This window comes from Thamnophis elegans, chromosome 1 (assembly GCF_009769535.1).
Source record: "Thamnophis elegans isolate rThaEle1 chromosome 1, rThaEle1.pri, whole genome shotgun sequence".
In the NCBI taxonomy this organism is placed as follows: domain Eukaryota; kingdom Metazoa; phylum Chordata; class Lepidosauria; order Squamata; family Colubridae; genus Thamnophis; species Thamnophis elegans.
Window position 1 is genome coordinate 51,945,001 of NC_045541.1, and position 19,636 is coordinate 51,964,636.

Consider the following 19,636-nt stretch of genomic DNA (forward strand, 5'->3'; position numbering starts at 1 on the left):
CATCGGAAAACACATATTTTTGAAAAAATACAGAAAACATAAAATAATTTTATGGTTGGGGATCACCACAACATGAGGAACTGTATTAAAGGGTTGCGGCATTAGGAAGGTTGAGACCCATTGGCCTAGAGAATTATTTTGAGCCTGAACACAATAATGTAGTTGCCCCAGACTTGAAAATAGAGTTACAAAATTAAAACTTGTCATTTAAAAAATGCTTACATGGAAGTAGCCTTTATGATTTGCGCACTTCCAAATAAACATGCATAGATTTAGTGTTGTCTTTGAAGCTTAGCTGCAATTAATAGAAATGGCAAGTTGTTACTGTAATGAGCTGTAATGAATTTTCATGCATGGCCCAGCTGGGATTTCTCAAAACTACTGTTGCATATTAGGACCAGTTCAGAAGCAGCAGAAATAAAACAAATCACTTGAAGATATGAATAATCTCAGTAACATAATGGCAATTTCCAGGTTCTGCTTTATTTCAAAATGAAATAGCATTACAGAGAAGACTGATGATGATGATGATGGTGGTGGTGGTGGTGGTGGTGGTGGTGGTGATGATGATGATGATGATTCCTTTATTTTTCTTCCCAACCTGGTAAGACAAATCCGAATCTTACTGGGACTTATTGCGGTATGATGTAATCCTTTCATTACAACCCTGAATCCATTTCAAATTATATGACTGCCATTTAGAGCTTCTGGAGGAAATTTAACTAATAAATATGGGAATAGGCAATAAAAAATTAGGGTGCTGTAGCTTGGAGCCAATCCTCATTAGGATCCAGGCTGCAAAATCTGGATAATCTATCTAGTAGCCAAGAATTAAGAGTCCTTATTTTTCTTTGTTACCATTATTCATTATCCGGATCTTTGCAGCCCAGATTCAGTAGTCCTGCCTATCAGTGATTTTAGAAAGTAACCAGACATGACTTTTCAAAATCTAGTTCCCCAATAGGATTCAAGGAAAATTTCTTCTTAACTTCTAAACCTTGAATTAATTGCTTTGCCTTCAGTAGGGCTGAGGATAAAATAATGGTTTTGTGAAATTGTACTTTTGGAAAACAAAGTTTACAGAGGTACACATTTTCATACTTTCAAGACATTTTTTTCAAACTCCAAAGGATATGTACTGTTTGTAATGTTTTTCATATCTTAGTAAAACACAGTTACATCTTTGGCCAGAAATTTTTACAGACTGATAAGAACTTCAGGAAAAATGTTTTCAGTGTCAAAAATCTCCCTCCCTAAACCAGCAGTCAAGCCAAACTTAATTTGCTGAGATTTGCATATTTTTCCTGCTTGCAGATTGATGCAGAGGAAGGAGCTAGTTCAATTTTTGGCAAATTCCAAAAGCATCAGAGGTTAGCTGAACTAAGAGAAGGACTTTGCAGTAGATCCGAAACCCAGACGAAACATAATGGAATAAACAGGTCTATGTGTAATCTACTTCAAAGATCATAAGTAGCATGTTTAATTTAATACACTGTAGCTCCAGAGAAGACAACCTGGGATGCCGTGTCTGGTTGTGCTTTCGGTGTGGCTTTCCAGCTCTCTCCAAAAGATGCTACTAAGTTGTAATCATTCTTTTGTAAGTATTCTTGTAAGGAATACTTATTATAGGCAGAAAAACTGTAATCAACTTTTTCACTATTTTATTTTTGATTGATTGCATGCACATAATTGTGTGTCATCCATTAATGGCAGGCCTCGCAATATCCACAGAGCAAACCTAAAGCATACTATAAGGTTCTATTCAAACAGACTGACAGCAGTGATCTAAACCAAAAGAGATGTCCAAACATTTACAAAGGCAGCATCAGCTATCACAGTCCAGATGAGATGTCACAGCAATCTATTCTGATAATTCTGGAAACAGACACAGCGAGCAGACAAAGCTTAACTCTGCAAAGACATGCTTGACGATGAGTCTCCTGATTTTTGCACTAGGTCCTGAAAAAAAGCCAGCATGCAAATTTGAGCCACTAGGTCAAGTATTTCTGTGTACATTAACCCTTAATCCTTATTCATTAATCTTTCTATCCAGGATGTCTGGATTTAGCTCACTCCCATTACAAACATCAGACACAAATTGAGATATGGAATAGCTTCTTTTGATTTTGAAGGGAAAGAGAAATAGAAGGATGCTAACATTCTAAAGGCACCAACTCTAGAACTCTTGCCTTGAACAGCAAAAGAAACCAGATGGACCATTAGGAACAGTATAGAACTGTGATGGAGATCCTATGGCACCTGTGCCAGAGGTGGCATGCAGCAAGCCTCCTTGTGGGCAACCAAGCCGCCCACCAGCCAACTGGCCTTTAGGTCTCTGCCATGCATGCAGGGGGCATGTGGGGGGGGGGGCACATGTACATTGCATTTTGGGCTTTTGGGGCACCCTTTGGCCACTCGGTCTGGAAAAGGTTAGCCATCATTGCTATAAAACAATGGCTTCAAGGCCAATCTGACACAAGCTTTTGAATTAATCCCTACAAGAAAAAAATAGGGTCCACTGCTTGAGCAGGGGTGGGGTGGGGGTGGACTAGAAGACCTCCAAGATCCCTTCCAACTTCGTTATCCTGTATTCTAAAAAAAAAAAGCTACTCATTACTGTTAGTCCAAATGTAAGGAAGGGGTTTCAAAGACTAACCACTGTGATGATTCTGAAAATTGCTGAGAGGTGCGGAGAACAGGCTGGGAGAACGTTCACATTTCTATCCAGTACAGGTCTTCCATTAAGTGGACCACAGCAGCATGTGTTTTTTTTTTTTTTTTTACAAAGTCTGAAGCAGAATTTGATGGAAGGTAAAACGCGGTGGCTCAGTGGCTAAGACACTGAGCTGCCCAAGCCATTTTGACCTGAAAAACATGCAGACACAAGGCCTGTCACTCAACCTGGTAAATTAACTTTGACATACTATAAAATGGAAGAATACTAAACTGTGATGCTATTATGCACATCTCCCTATTTGCAAAAAAATAATAATAACAATAATAGATGTAACCCTTGAATTGACAAGTAGTTGTTAAATGAGATTTGCCCCATTTTACGATCTTCCTTGCCATGGTTGTTAAGTGAATCACTACAATTGTTAAGTTAGTAATACTGTTGTGAAGTGAATCTGGCTTCCCCTTTGACTTTGCTTGTCAGAAGGCCACAAAAGGGATCACATTTAGTCATGCCGGCCACATGACCACGGAGATGCCGGCCACATGACCACGTTGTCTTCAGACAACGCTGGCTCTTCGGCTTTGAAACAGAGATGAGCACTGCCCCCTAGAGTCGGAAACGACTAGCACATATGTGCAAGGGGAACCTTTACCTTTACCTTTAAGTAAGCGGTGTCATCCAAAAATTGTGATATATCCCTCTTTCATCCTAAAATCTCAATAAATCATGTCCCATTGGAACTGTTTTAAGATAGTTTAAATCAAAAATGCAAGAGAATGGTATTTTTTCCAGAAACCAAAGCAGCTCAATATTGTGGATGGAAATAGCATATAAGACTCTTACTTTAAATACAGGTAGTCCTCGGCTTACAACTATTCATTTAGTGACCATTTGAAATTATGGCACTGAAGAGACCCGTGGTTTTCGCACAACTGTTGCAGCCTCCCCAGGGTCATGTGATCAAAATTCAAACACTTGGCAACTGATTCATATTTATGATGGTTGCCATGTCCTTTGGGTCACAGGCTCCTCCTTTTATGACCTTTTGACAAGCAAAATCAAACAAAATTCAAGTAACCAAGTTATTATTAACAACTACAGTGGTTCACTTAACAATTGTGGCAAGGTCATAAAATGGGACGAAAGTCAACAACTGTTTTGCTCAGCCATGGAAATTTTCAGCTCCATTTTAGTCGTAAGTCAAGGATCACCTATACTCTGGAATGACATTTTATGCTGCCATCTTGGAAAGTTCACTGTGAATACCTCAAGGAAACAGTGCCTAAATCCTTGAGATTCTTTTGAAACAACAGGAGTTTGTATCTGTAGCTCTTAAAACGTTTTGAGGCCGAAATCCTGACCCTGATTTGATATGTAGCACAGGTCAAAAGAAATCCCTTAAGAGATCACATCAACTAATTCTATAGGATCACAATCTCTCTTTCTAAAAACATCAATACAGCTGTTGGTCTTGAGAGAAAGAGGCTCGGGATTGAATATTGAGTTTGAAAGTTAATGTTATACCGGCTAAAACTTAACTTTTTTTAATTACCCAAAAATTGCCTTCTTTTGGTTGGCTATGATCAGGCCAAAAGGATTATTTATCAAAGGCTGGAGATGACAGAACTTTAAACTAAAATTGGCTTCTTAATATGGAGCCCTGCAGTGCTCATTAGTAGGAATTTGTGGAAACCTGTGAATTACCTGAACACATTAATTTCTCAGAGTTTAGTGGTGTGGTGGCCTAGAGGTGGAGCTCTCGTCCCACAATCAGGTGGCTGTGAGTTTGATCCTAGGTAGCAAGAGATATTTCTCTCTCTGGGCACAATGAGAATATACTTTATCTGCTGCAAACTCTGCATTGGCAATAGGAAGGGCATCTGGCCAGTAAACACTCAGCTACATTCAGTTGCCCTGACCCCGATGCAAGAGATTACGGGGTCATTAAAAGACAAAGACAAAATACATTTTAGACCAAAAAAATAATCATCTCTGTTTGGGGAAATGTTTTTTTTTCAAAACTGGCATGTCTTAACCCTCAACCCTTTTAAGTAAGATATAATAAAACCCCTGTACCTGAGCATATAGGTCTGTGTCATTCTGAAGATGTAATTCTCCAACATCCGGGAATCCTAGAATTTTTTATATCTAGTATATCACAATTTTTAGAGACTGTCATAAATTTTAACACCTATCTTCCACCAATTCTTGGGGAGAAGTCACGCACACTAAACTTCTTAAGATATCAAGATACAAGGAGGAAAGGCAAATATTTGCTGGTTGCAATAAAACACAGCAACAGTCGACTTTATTGAACTAAGTTTTATTTTATTTGTTACTACCAGGCACTTTCTTGCGCAGATTGTGACACATCCATCTTGTTTTTCTGCTGTTGTTTTGAATAATTGCCTTCTTTTTGAACACATATAAATAAATAAATTTGTAATAACTTAGAACCTCAGAAAAGTTTAAAATTGAAGTCTAAGATGGTAGAAACTTCCGAAAAGAAAATGACACACATTTATGAAAGAAACATTATTTTATTCACATACTTTGTAAACTGTGAGTTTAAAACATGGTGAAATAGGAATCATAACATTATAGGCGGCTTCTTATACATCAGAATCAACTTTCTTCTCATTTGAAATATGTAAGGACTTTTAAGAAAGAATTTGATGACTCAACTGAATAAGGGGGAAAAAAAACCCTGTGGCTGGTTAAGACAAGTTCTTGAGAATTCTGGACCATTTCAGAACAAGAAACATTACATCTGTACTAATATCTCATTTATGCCGCAAATCTTTCATAAGACCCCTAACATTTATAAATGTAATGTTTTATGTAAGACAATGTACATATTATTCTACTATTCCCATACCAAATCACTGATATATTCATATGTTCATATTTAAAATTAATATTGTAAATGATGTTCATACATCTCACATTCCAGATAATTATCAAGAGGAGAAATGCGTTTTCTGTATGTAACATTAAGTTATCTCTACATTAGCAAAGCATTTGCTAAAACATTTAAGTGTATTAATTATACTGAAAAGGCAGCTCTTTTGTCAGTACAAGGCTTTCAAGCATATTCCAGATGTGACTGAAATGCCCTCTCTCTCTCCTTTTCTTATTTTAATACAGAAAACAATTAAGAACTGATAACCAGAAGTGCATAAGCTATATAAAGATATATCTTGTTTTCTGACTTCTCTCCATTTTTATATTACTGATGTTTTCAAACCTAATGGTGGTGTTTTAAAGACTTGTGAATGGTTTTCTATTTTACTCTAAAAACAAGGACACAATTCCAAAATCATCTCAATATAAAAACCGATTGCTTGATTTCAGTGTCAAGAGGTGCCATAGCTGTTATTTGTGTGACAGCTTGCAAATCCCTCAGTGGCAAATTTGTTTTAACATACAAAAACATTTGGTGGACAAAACACATTCATTTTAATTGGGCTAGCTTCTTGGAAGGGCTTGTTTAGTAGAAACCAACTTGGCTAATTTTGGGTACAAACACCAATCCTCTGCAAGTAACTTTCCCAGGCTAATTTCCTATATGCCTCTGCTTCAGCTCGGCGGTCTGATGCAGATAAAATGCCCCGTCCTACAATGATGATGTCTGAATTTCGTTTTCTGATCACCTCTTGTGGACTTAGGTACTTCTGCCCGAGGCTATCACCTGCAAAGAACAACATATATTTTTATTGTTTTCAGCTATTTTCATTTTGGTAAAGTTTAAAAAAAATGACAGAAAAATTCAGACAAAAATAATTCTTTATAAAAATGAATAGATCCATCCTGATACTGCTTAAGTACAAGGGAAAACTATAAAACCATAAAAGAATTGGGGGAAATTATTTCAAAGAATCCCTTTCCTTATTGCATAGGTAATAAAATGCCAATATAGGTTTAATATAAGTATAAAATAATGCAAGAGATGGCAAAAAATAATTTCTCAGACAAAGTCCATCACCAGGGGAAAAATAAATTTCAAGACAACAATTAGAAAATGCATGGAAAAAAATCCTTACACAACTCTTTTATGTATCTACATTTATAATAAAATCAGTTCTGGCTTATGCTGAAAAAAAGACAGAATATCAGAAATATTCTGAAGTTACAAGAATTTTTTTTTAACCCAGCCTTTATTTTTATAAATAATTCAAGACAGTGAACTAATACTCCTTTCTCCAATAAAACATTTTGAATTTTTTCTTTTCAAATATAGGCTGACAAAAGGAACAGTTTCCATTGCTTAGACTTCCTATTATGTTTTTAAAAATGATTGCCTTTTGAAATTAACAGGCAAAATAAAAATACTTCATAAGTACCCCTTTAAAGCAGGAGAGTAGCAACAGAACATAACCATCTAAAGATCTTCTTGTTGCCCCATGCCATTTAGATCTTGAAAAGCATAGCCAATAGATGGAACTCCAATCTCTGCATGAATACATCTGGTAAGGAGCTGTTTATTACTTTCCATGGTAATGGGGTCATTAACAGACTTTTCTTACCACCAACGTTAAAGAAAAAAACTCACTCCACAAAAGGAGAAATACCCGTAGCAAAAAAGCTTTTAATATTTTCTTTTAATCAAAAAAGGAATATTTATATCACACAAATGTGCTCCACTTTTGAAATCCATGTTACAGTGATTGTTCTCCAATTAAATTCTATTGTAAATACTAAACTTTTGTATTTGTTAATCTAGACAATTTTGGAATCTAGACAATTTTTACTCCAGTTAAGTACACATTCTAAAATACTTTGTCCTGTTAAAAAATTATTTATATATCTATTTGAAATGACCCACTGTGATTACAATACTCACCTCCAGGTTGCATCTGGACACCTGGAGTTAAGTGAAGAAATTCAGGCTTTTCAGTAATTCTGCACCCAGAAATAAATCCCAGAACAAAATCTGAGTGATCTTCAGCCATTTTGACCTAAAAAACATGCAGACACAAGGCCTGTCACTCAACCCAGTAAATTTGCTTTGACATATTATAAAATGGAAGAATACTAAACTGTGATGCTATTATGCACATTTCCCTATTTGCAAAAAAATAATAATAACAATAATACATGTAATCCTTGATTTGACAAGTAGTTGTTAAATGAGATTTGCCCCATTTTATGATCTTTCTTGCCACAGTTGTTAAGTGAATCACTACAGTTGTTAAGTTAGTAACACTGTTGTGAAGTGAATCTGGCTTCCCCTTTGAGTTTGCTTGTCAGAAGCCACAAAAGTGATGACATGACCCCAGGACACTGCAACCATCATAAATATGAAACAGTTGTCAAGCAATTGAATTTTGATCATGCGACTATGGGGATGCTGCAACAGTCATAAGTGTTGTAAAAAATGGTCATGGGTCACTTTTTTCAATGCGACGGAAATTTTGAATGGTCACTAAATAGATAGTTGTTAAGTTGAGGACTACCTGTATTTATCTCGTAAAAGAAAGAATATCTCAATCACAAAACTGCACTAGCTCTTATATAATCATCCTTTCTTCGTGTCAGAATCTTTTCACAATCCCCTTCCATTCTTGCCTACAAACTCCCAAGCTTCCTAAAATTATTTTAGTTTTCACTGTCCTTTTCTGGCAAGGATTTCTCTAATGTACTGAAATGAAGCTACATTTCCATTCTAAGCAGCTTTTTCACACTGTTGGAGAATGGGGGGAAAGATGGATGCATTTAGGTACTTGAGATGCTTTTATCTTTCAATTCTATTCAGATGAAAGTTCCAACTTACGACGGCTTTCGTATAGTCCCCAGTGGCCAGGGACTCGCTGGAGCTCATCTCACCAATCAAGAGACACCCGCGTTGTAAAGGATGTCCTACTTCTTTCAGCCCCTTAAGAACTCCTGGGCCAGGAACTGCATGGGCATTAACCATATCTGACCAGGATGCTATTTTGAAAACACCACCTGAAAGAAAGAATAGGGAAGTTAACCATTACGAGAATAGGTGTGGCTGAAAAAGCTATGCAAACTGACCAAAACCTTCTTTCACCTTTCTTATTTTAATGGAAATGTTGCCAAGGATTGAGATCAAAAATCCATGTTCCAAAACAGTCCAAACTACAATAGTCACCTACAGAGAGGGAGTGGCTCTTTTCTGCTTCATCGTGCTATTCCGCCCTCTACCATAAGTGAATGATGACTGTGTTGAAGCTGGGGATCATCTCAGGTACTCAGATAAAACCTAGTTTGAAAGAACCTGTCTGTCTTGAAACCTGGATTGTGCGCATGGGCGAGAAAGATGGCTGCCGGGTTCGCCGCTCGGCTTCTGTACTGAAAGAAAATCCCGTAGAGAGGAGGAGATTGGTGTTTCTGGAGCTGACCCAAGAGAGGTGAGGCCATCCGAATGTCTAGCGGTCCCGGAGCTGGTAGTGAATCGGAAAAATTCGATCCCTCCGAGCTGCCAGCCCCGAAAGACGCCGGCATTGTTGGTTGCGGACGCCGCCTAACACCGCGGTTTGAACAGAGAGATTGGAAAAAACCCACGGAGACGGAAAAAACAAAAGAAAAGCTGTTGAGAGGAGGAATTGGCCCCTGGGACTGAGCCGAGGGAGTTAGGGGGTGATGCGAACGTCCTGTGACTTAGAGCTGGCAGCGGACCGGTAAAATTTCAACTCTCCGAGCTGCCAGCCCTGAAGGACGCCGACATTGCTGGCTATTACACCGCCCAAATATTACAGCCCGACCTCCCCTTTGTGTTTATCGCCGCCCGCTGCCGCTGGGCTGTTGGCTGCTACCGTCGGCCGAAAAAACGCCGCAACTTGTGGACGCCACAGCTTTATTCGGCTCTTAGGACTTGTGGCCGAACTATCAGGGGATTTTCGATCTCCCCCTATTTCCTGCTGCTGCGCCCCGTCGTTTGCTGGCTTGTTGGCTCATTGTCTGTGGAACGTTGTGGGCACGCCGCGCCGGGCGAGCTTGGCGAGTCGGAAGACTACACGATTTGGTGGCCTTGAGGGGAGCTTACTTCTGGGCCCACGTCTAACTCCTTGGCTCGTTGGGGCCCTCTGAGACCATTAGCCCCCCCTCCTTTTCCCATCTGAGACGAGTTTTTTTTTTCCTTTTGTTTTCGATCTTGGAAAAGATACTAAGGGGGGTTGTTGGGAATGAACCCACGCATCAGGCCTTGTTCATCATGGTTGACCTCCCGGCCCCTGCTGTTGCAACTGACATTCGGACCTACCTCATTCCTCAGCCATCCCCCCCCCTTGGATTGTACTGAACTTTTTAGAAGGGGTGATCGGTATGACAGGTCGCCCGATGAGATCTGGAAGTTGGTTCACCACTGCTGCGACCTGCCTAGATTCCCCCCTTCTTTTGCTCCATTCAATTCAGCCTTTCTCAAGGTGTGGCCCTCCCTTAGGAGAGGGCGGAAGACACCTCTGGACTTATATTTTCCATCTTTGCTATATTGGACTCTCTACCGGCTTTGGTAGCTAACATAAGCCAAGTACGGACTTTGTGTGCCCGCGCAATTCTAATCAATTTTTTTAATCTGGTATGTTGAGTGTATGAGATTGCATGTGAGAGTGTGAATGACCCCACTTTTATTATTACTATTATTGTTGTATTTTTTGTGTTTTTAACTACTGCGTGGGGACTGTTTGTGTGAGTGCCTGAGTATGTTTGACTCGGAGGACCTGCCGGGGAATGCGGGGGTCAGTGGGGCGGTTGGGGGGACTACGGCCACGGGAGAGGGTCGGAGCATTGCGATCATAACAGGGAGGGGCAGATACGGCGGGGACTTTAGGGCTGGCCATTACCGGGGAAGGAGGGCTTGCTACATCACAGAGATCCCTCCTTCCGGCCCTATGAGTCCCACTCCGAGGTCAGATGGTGCGAGTAATCAGGACCCTGGTCTCAGGCTGTTGTCGCTAAATGCCAGGTCTGTTGTTCACAAGTCTCCCCTCGTCCGGGACTTAATTTTAGACGAGAGGGCAGACCTGGCATGTATTACTGAGACATGGCTGGGCACGGAGGGAGGAGTCCCCCTCGTAGAGATGTGCCCAGACGGATTTCAGGTGCTTCATCAGCCGAGAGCCCAGGGAAGGGGTGGCGGTGTGGCTATTGTTATCCCGGAGTCCTTAGCACCTCGTAGGATCCCTGCTCCGGAGCTTGTCGGGTGTGAGTCCCTACTGGTGAAGTTGGACCTCAAGGGTCAAGTGGGTCTGCTGCTAACGTACCTGCCTCCCAACAGCGTTGCAGCAGTCCTCCCCTCGCTCCTCGAGTCAGTAGCCGAGCTAGCAATTGAGTTCCCCAGGCTTATGGTTCTGGGGGACTTCAATCTGCCTTCGCTCGGTGAACACTCTGATGGAGCGCAGGAGTTCATGGCTTCCATGACAGCCATGGGCTTGACCCAGGTAATTCGGGGCCCAACTCATTCAGCGGGTCACATGCTCGACCTCTTATTCCTCTCGGAGCAGTGGACTTGTGATCTTGGTCTGAGGGGTAATGAGATCATACCCCTGTCGTGGTCAGACCACTGCCTACTGAGGCTGGACTTCCGGAGGCCAAACCCCCACTGTAGGGAGGAGGAACCGACCAGGTGGTTCCGCCCCAGGCGTCTTATGGACCCTTTAAGGTTCCAGAGCTTGGGGTAATTCCTGATACTCTCACCCACAGTTTGGCGGAGACTCTGGCTGCTGCCTGGCACTCGGCGTCGTCGGAGTCCCTTGACCGGATTGCGCCACTACGGCCCCTCCGGGTCGGCGGATCCCGGAGACCTCCTTGGTTCACCGAGGAGCTCCGGGAGAGGAAGCGCTGGAGGAGACGCCTAGAGCACCTATGGAGGTCCAATAAGTCCGAATCGAACCGAGCACTTCTGACAACATGCACCAAGGAATATATCAGGGCATTGAGGACAGCTAAAAGAACATATATTGCCACCTTGGTTGCGTCCGCTGAGTCCCGCCCAGCCGCCCTGTTTAGGATAACCCGCTCCCTCCTAAATAGGAGGGATGCGGGGGAACCCCTACAGGGTAAGGCTGAGGAGTATGTCCAGTTCTTGGCGGACAAAGTTGCTTGGTTTCGGTCGGACCTGGACTCCATCTCTGCAGATCCAGCCGAGACACAAGGGGATAGCTTGGCAGACCATCTCTGGGTTGAGTTTCAGGATGTTGCCTCTGGGGATGTGGACAAGGCCATACGAGCTGTGAGTGCCTCCACCTGTATACTGGACTCGTGTCCCTCCTGGCTGGTTGCCAACAGCAGTGAGGTGACACGAGGCTGGATCCAGGCGGTCATAACAGCCTCCCTTCGGGAGGGGCACTTCCCCGCCACACTTAAAGCGGCGGTGGTGAGACCCCTCCTGAAGAAACCATCCTTGGATCCAGCCGCTTTTAACAACTACCGTCCAGTCTCCAACCTTCCCTTTGTTGGGAAGGTTGTTGAGAAGGTGGTGGCCTTCCAGCTTCAATGGTCCTTGGAGGAAGCTAGTTATCTTGACCCCTTCCAGTCCGGCTTCAGACCTGGTTACAGCACAGAAACCGCTTTGGTCGCATTGACCGATGATCTCTGGAGAGCCAGGGATGGAGGCCATGCGTCCATCCTGGTTCTCCTTGACCTCTCAGCGGCTTTCGATACCATCGACCATGGTATCCTTCTGCGACGACTGCGGGAGGTGGGAGTGGGAGGCACCGTATTACGGTGGTTCTCCTCCTACCTCTCGGACAGGTCGCAGTCGGTGTTGGTTGGGGGGCAGAGATCGTCCCCGAGGCCCCTAACTTATGGGGTGCCGCAGGGCTCGGTCTTATCCCCCCTACTGTTTAACATATACATGAAACCGCTGGGCGAGATCATTCGGAGGCATGGGATAAAATACCATCAATATGCGGACGACACGCAGTTGTATCTGTCCGCCCCGTGCCAACTCAATGAAGCGGTGGACGTGATGAGCCAGGGTCTTGAGACTGTTAAGAACTGGATGAGAGCTAACAAACTGGTACTCAACCCGGACAAGACCGAGTGGCTGTTGTGTTTCCCTCCCAATAATTTGGCTAGTGTTCCACCACTCAGGCTGGGGGGTCAAATTCTATACCCCTCAGATAGGGTTCGCAACTTGGGAGTCCTCCTGGACCCACAGCTGACCTTTGACCATCATCTGTCGGCTGTGACCAGGGGGGCATTTGCCCAGGTTCGCCTGGTGCGCCAGTTGCGACCCTACCTGAATCGGGAGGCCCTCACAACAGTCACTCGAGCCCTTGTGATCTCTAGGCTGGAATACTGCAATGTGCTCTACATGGGGCTGCCCTTGAAGAGCATCCGGCGACTTCAGCTAGTCCAGAATGCGGCCGCGCGAGTGATAGTGGGCGCACCTCGGTTCGCCCACATAACACCTATCCTCCGCGAGCTGCACTGGCTACCTGTTGATCTCCGGGTGCGCTTCAAGGTGCTACTCACCATCCATAAAGCCCTCCATGGTAGTGGGTCTGATTACTTGAGAGACCGCCTTCTGCCGATTACCTCCCTTCGACCCATCAGATCGCACAGATTGGGCCTCCTCCGAGTTCCATCCGCCAGTCAGTGCCGACTGGCGACTACGCGGAGGAGAGCCTTCTCAGTAGCAGCTCCGACCCTTTGGAACGATCTCCCCGTAGAGATTCATACCCTCACTACCGTCCAGACCTTCCGCGCAGCCCTTAAGATCTGGCTATCCCGTCAGGCCTGGGGATAAGATTTTCATCCGCCCCACCCGAATGCTGAATGAATGTTGTGTTTTATTGTTTTATTTTATTCACATATTATTTCATGTTTTGTCTTGCACTCCTTCCCCACGAATTGTATGCCGCCCTGAGTCCCCTCAGGGAAAAGGGCGGCCTATAAATGACAATTAAAAAAAAAAATCTGTCTGGCTATCTGGATCAAAATAGCCCTGAAAGACAATCCTATGGGCTGGAGGGGAAAGATCCCTCTTCAGCCTAAAACCAATAGATCCCAGCACCTGGGTGTCAGCTAACTGTATCAAGAAGAGAATAGTCAGCCAAGAATAGCAGAAACCAGACCATACAAGAGGGGAAACCTGATTTAAAAATAAAGCATCTAAATCATTGAAGTCTATTATTGGCTGTAGACCAGAAAGCAATGCTATGAAGATCTGGCACAAAAAAAGATTACTGAGATGTGTTTACGCTAGAGTTAGCGCCAGTGCGGAAAGGCTCAGTTGGATAAATACATTTCAATGTCCAAACACTTTGTCACAAAAGCATTTCCCATGACATAGGTGTGGAATAGTAAAAATAAAGAAATGAAAAGCATACATGCCAATTACCTCCTCGAGACCCATTAGATCTCATAGATTAGGCCTCCTCCGAGTGCCATCCGCCAGCCAGTGCCGGCTGGCCACTACGCGGAGGAGAGCCTTTTCAGTAGCAGCTCCGACCCTTTGGAACAATCTCCCCGTGGAGATTCGTACCCTCACCACCCTCCAGACCTTCCGCGCAGCCCTCAAGATCTGGCTATCCCGTCAGGCCTGGGGGTAAAGATTATAATTGGCCCCCACCCGAATGCTGAATGAATGTTGCTTATTTTTTAATTACATGTTATGTTATATGTCATTGTATGTATTCCCTCCCATATAAGTTGTTAGCCGCCCTGAGTCCCCTCAGGGAAAAGGGCGGCCTATAAATAAACTTATTCTAATTTATTCTAATTCTACATGCTCAGCACTAAGTTTTGATAATGGTCAAAACTTAGAATAAAATTTATGTTAAGAGAAATTCAGGAGGTTGGAAAATAAAAAGCAAATTAGTGCTCAATCAAATACATAGCAATTGTTTGAAATTCAAAATATCCCAACAAGTGAAAAAGCCCTGGAGAGGTTACAGTGTAGTCGGGGAAGTCAAATTTACCTTTGTACTGATGTTTCACTGTATTTCCAATGTCTGCAAATTTTCGGTCTTCAAAAATCAAGAATTCGTGCCGAGCAGCAAGAACACACAGCTCTTTCACTACTTCCTGAGTAAAATCATCCAGAATATCAATGTGAGTTTTCAATATGCAGATGGATGGTCCCAGAGTGTCAGCCAGTTGGAGCAATTCTTTGGAACTGTTCACATCAGCAGAAAGGCACAAGTTAGACTGTTTTTTCTCCATGAGCCTAAGAAGTCGAGCAGCCAGAGGATGAGTGTCAGGTAGCTCAGCCCGAGAAGCGTAACTTATTTCTTTGTATACCCTTTTCACAAGAGCGGTACCATTTTGCTCAGATGGTTTAAAAATATTGTCTTGAATGAATTTTTCCACTCTTACCACCGTTTCAGAGGTAATTTTTTCCTGCTGTTCAAGGATTTTGAGAATTTGAGACAAGCTGCACACGGAGTGCAGCCTAATTCCATGTTTTTCCAACATGGCTTTCCCTCCTTGTTCTCTGTCCAACAGCACAATGGCATCAGTAACCTTGAGTCCCTCTTTCCAAAGGACCTCTGCCGTTTCCAAGACACTTGAACCACTGGTTACTACGTCCTCAATGATCAGACAAGTCTCTCCTGAATTAATTGTGCCCTCCACAAGGCGTTTGGTTCCTTTAAGAGGAATAGAAAGGATCGAACATTATTATAAAACCCTAAAATATTATTGTCATTAATAAATATATATGGTAACACATCAATCATTTAAAAAATCATTTCAGTTCAACACATTTGCATGCATATTTATTAATTGTGGGCACAAAATTTACCTCAAAACTCTTTTCTACCAAAAGAGAATAAGCTGATAGCAATTCACTGTCAGTCACATCTTGCTTATTTACTATTAATATACTCCTGATTCTCAACCTGCGGTCTGCGGACCTCTTTTTTTTGGGGGGGGGGGGGATGTCATCACAGGAAGTCTGCAAAGGCTTGAAGAAATGTTATGATTTAAATCTTCAGCTAAGTCTTTGGGGTTCATGCCCATGCCCCATGGTCACAAAAGATATTTAAAGGCGGTCGGTGGTGAAGAAAACAGTTGAGAACCACTGACCTATACTATCAATATGTAAAATTTAAATTAAATGTTATTCTTTTTACCATAATCTTTGCCTTCTTTTCTCCGTATAAGCATTGGAATCTTGTTGGTTGAGCAGATTATTGTCGCCAAGGGCAAAGCTGTGTATGGAACTCCACAGACAGAATCATACTTGAGTGTGGCATCCTTCGCTGAACAGAAAAGGAGATCTGCTACCTGAGAGAATGGTTTTAAAATTTATTTTATTAGCACACAATATATTTACCAATAAGTGAAAGTTTAAGGAGTTTTCCAAATTTTCCTGGGGCAACATAAAAGTTTGATCTCAGCTGCTAGTTGAAAGAATGATCACTTATTCATCAGCTTAAACAACTGGATAATTAAGACCGTGTTATATTAGTTGTTTCTTTAGCATCATTTAAAGCACAATGGAGACCAAAGAAGCAATCACTCCTTTATCAAATATTCAATAAATAATCATCTGAAATATGTCTTTGATTTGTATGGGCAAAAATTATTCACCTCACATATAGCTTTCCCTTGTTCCCAATCCTTAATTTGTGTTTACCATTTACTCTTCAGATTTTAATTTCTGAAGTAAAGCTTCCTTACCTTGGACAATCATTTCCAAAGCACCCAACTTCATAATAGTATCTACCCTTAACTTCTAAGTATTTTCTACAGACTTTCAAGAACAAACCAAACCAATCAGTCAAGGAAAAGTAAGCATTTTGACTTCTAGCAATTCAGTGGGTTCACACACTACTCTAACATATACATCATCAGCATGTCACAATTGTGTCTGGGAAATAGTGAGATGCCTGCTTTTCTTAAAAAGTCAGCTATGTAGCTGAGAACTAACTTCAATTTATTCCAAGGACCAGGTGGACCATATTGCTAAAAAATCTATTTTGTACTTTCGGCTTTAGCCAATACATAAATTGTGACCTTTCCTGGACTAGGATAGTCTGGTCAGAGTTATTCATATTTTAGTAACACATCTGTGCTGTTTTAACTTATTACCCTGTGGAGATGGTTTGGAACTTTTACCTAGTATAAATATTGCTGTTTCTTAAAAGGACTAAGCGGCATGGAAAACAAGACACAGCTGTAACTATTCCCCAGGGACTGTCCAGGCGATCTCTTCAAATCCAAACTTTGCTGAAAAACTCCTACAAAGTCTACAAATACTAGTCTTTGTGATCTTTGGAGAAGAATTTCTTCATAATCTTGGCTGTGAGCAATGCTTACAGTCGAAGCAACAAAATTAGAAACTTCTCAGAGCAAAAGGGCCTGCCTAAGCCTGACTGATCTAAAAATCCTACCCACTTATATATTGTTGCCCAGCAAACAATATGCGGCCATTCCTACGTTAACTTTAGCTTAAATTACATTTAATTACAGCTGCTATTATTTGGGATGCAAATACGGGTAGTCTTCGAGTTACGACAATTGAGCCCAACATTTATGTTGCCAAGTGAAACATTTAAGTGGGCTTGTCCCATTTTATGACTCTTCTTGTCACATTTGGTGAGTAAAATCACTGCAGCTGTTGAATTAATAAGGCTCTTGTTAAGTGAATCTGGTTTCCCCATTGACTTTGCTTGCCGGAAGATCAGAAAAGGTGATCACATAACCCCCAACACTGCAAACTTTGTAAATGTGAATCAGTTGTCAAGCATCCAAACGTAAATCACGTGACCACAGGGAAAATGCTGCAAGTCATTCACAGGCCCCGCCTCCTTTTCTTTTAATCTCTCTTAGACCCGCCCCCTCACAATAACCGCTTTACCGCTCACGCCGGTCGAGCTTCGCGGGCTGGACGGATACCTTATTTAGCAGCGCCGGATACGACACGATGACGCGGAGGTCGACATAGACCGGGGAAACCAGGCCGCTCTTCAGGGCGAACTCCCCGAAGCGCAGAGCCTGAACTCCGTACAGCTCAGACGCCAGCGACTCCATAGCGCTTTGCGCTTTCTCCGTTACCGCGCGCAAGAGACAGAGAAGACGTCGCGTGCGTCCCGGACCTTGTCGCCGAACCAATGACGATCTCAAAGCGGTCGAGTTGGGACTCGGAAGTGGCAAGTGACGTAGCACCGGGGCAGAAAATTGCGTTTGCGCTCTCTGCCGGCGTGGAGGAGCCGATGATGGGCGTGGCTGGAGAGTTTCGCATTGCCGAAGAGGCTTTGGTAAAACAAGAGAGTCTAAGTGTGTTGCTACGGGTTTCAGTTCACAAATCATAGTTTTACCCCGAACACGCCAAGATTTGGAAAATGGTCGTCATGGGGAGATCTCAGTTCAAATTCCCCTTTGACTGTGCTCTCAGTTCTGGATAATGTTTATCTCAAACTCTTGTGAGGATGAAAATCAGACATGATTTGCGTATGTTGCCTTTTGTACATCCGCTTTGGTGTTCTCTTAAAGAGTCCGAACTGTCCTAACATGATGACTTTTAAATGTCAATTTATTTACAGTAAATGTAGAGACTGCATTCATCGGAAGCAGAAATAATAATTATCATTATATTAAAAATAACACATGGGCAGCCACAACCAATTGAGACTTGGGGCTCATAATTCCCAACTGGTATTGATAAACAGCAAAATAGGAGAGAACCAAATTTAGAAAAGTGGGTTTGTATCATAAGTGCACATGTGAATGGGAAATGCACAAAATTTAGTTCAAGGAAAGTTCGTTCTAAGCCAGTGTTTCTGAACCGTGGCATTTTTAAAGATGTGTGGACTTTGACTCCCAGAATTCCACAGCAAATACTGCCTGGGGAATTCTGGGAATTGAAGTCAATGCATCTTAAAAATACCAAGATTCAGAAACACTGCTCTGAGCCTTGAAGCTCTATGCTTCAAAATCATTGCTGTCAGTGCATCTTTCCTTCTGAGTCAATGTTGAGATAGTATTGCAAATCTGATTGTATTTGTACAAGGTATTTTAAGCATTTCTTTTTGTTGAGAATGAACTGTGACATAGTCTTACACATTGCCACTTAAGATAGCCGCACCTTATAATACTAACTCCCCTCCCCGCCCCAAGTTTAGTTACAATTGATAAAACATGTACCTAAGCTTTAAGTCTAAAGTTTCAGTATACAGCTGGGTAAGATTAATGTACTAAAGATACAATAATCTGGTACAAAGTCCAGGTAAGTGGGGAAAAAAATCTGTAAACTCAGGGCTGTTTTTTATCTAATCCCTAATTGCCTTTGTGAAGTCAGGGTCCTCTCTTGCCAGTCAATGCACTGTGTCACTGGATACAAGTTCATCTGATGTAGAATAGAGTTGTGATCAGGGATGGGCTGCTCCAGGTTCGCCCAGGTTAGGGAGAACCCGTAGCTAACATTATGGCCGGTTCGAAGAACCTCCAAATCCCACCCCTGGCTGGCCCCACCCACCCCTGCCGCCCCTCCCCTCCCAGAAGTCTCCATTTTTTGGATGTGAGGTAAGTGCAGGGCCCATGCGGAGGCTCAGCAAGGGGGAAAAAACGGGCCTCTGGGAAGTTCTGAAGGCCAGAAACAGGCCCATTTCCAGCCTCCAGAAGGCCTCTGGAGCCTGGGGAAGGCAGTTTTTGCCCTCCGAGAGGCTCAAGGAAAGTGTCCAGAGCCTAGGGAAGGAAAAATGGTCCACCTGCTGTGGTGCAGGAGGCCGACTAGGCCATGCCCACCATGGCCAAACCCACCCAGCAACCAGGCAGAGAACCTGTTGCTGAAATTTTTGAAGCCCACCCCTGACTGTAATCAGTTCCACCTTTTCGTCCAGGGATTGGTAAGATTTCCCAATGTCTCCCACCTCGGCTTTCATCAATGATACCTCCCATGCAGGGCATTATCTTGCTATGGTGCTTCCTCTGCTTGTTCTTCCATCTCTGCTGCTCCCTCATTCTCTCAGCAGCTTATCTTGGCCTTGATATAGGCATTCAGAAAGGCTTCAGACCGCCTTAACTTTTGTCAATTTTTTTGTGCTG

The 19,636-nt window shown here is 42.7% G+C and overlaps 1 protein-coding gene across 1 annotated transcript; it reads right to left on the reverse strand.

Moving 5' to 3' along the window:
* Positions 1-5,422: 5,422 nt before the first annotated feature.
* On the reverse strand, positions 5,423-18,160 carry UMPS (uridine monophosphate synthetase). The gene is made up of 6 exons (XM_032232230.1): positions 17,489-18,160; positions 15,721-15,874; positions 14,566-15,234; positions 8,451-8,626; positions 7,521-7,635; positions 5,423-6,368 (listed from the first exon to the last, which is right to left on the reverse strand). The coding sequence occupies exons 1-6, from the start codon at positions 17,900-17,902 to the stop codon at positions 6,187-6,189; spliced, it is 1,710 nt and encodes a 569-aa protein (XP_032088121.1). The 5' UTR covers positions 17,903-18,160; the 3' UTR covers positions 5,423-6,186.
* Positions 18,161-19,636: the final 1,476 nt, after the last annotated feature.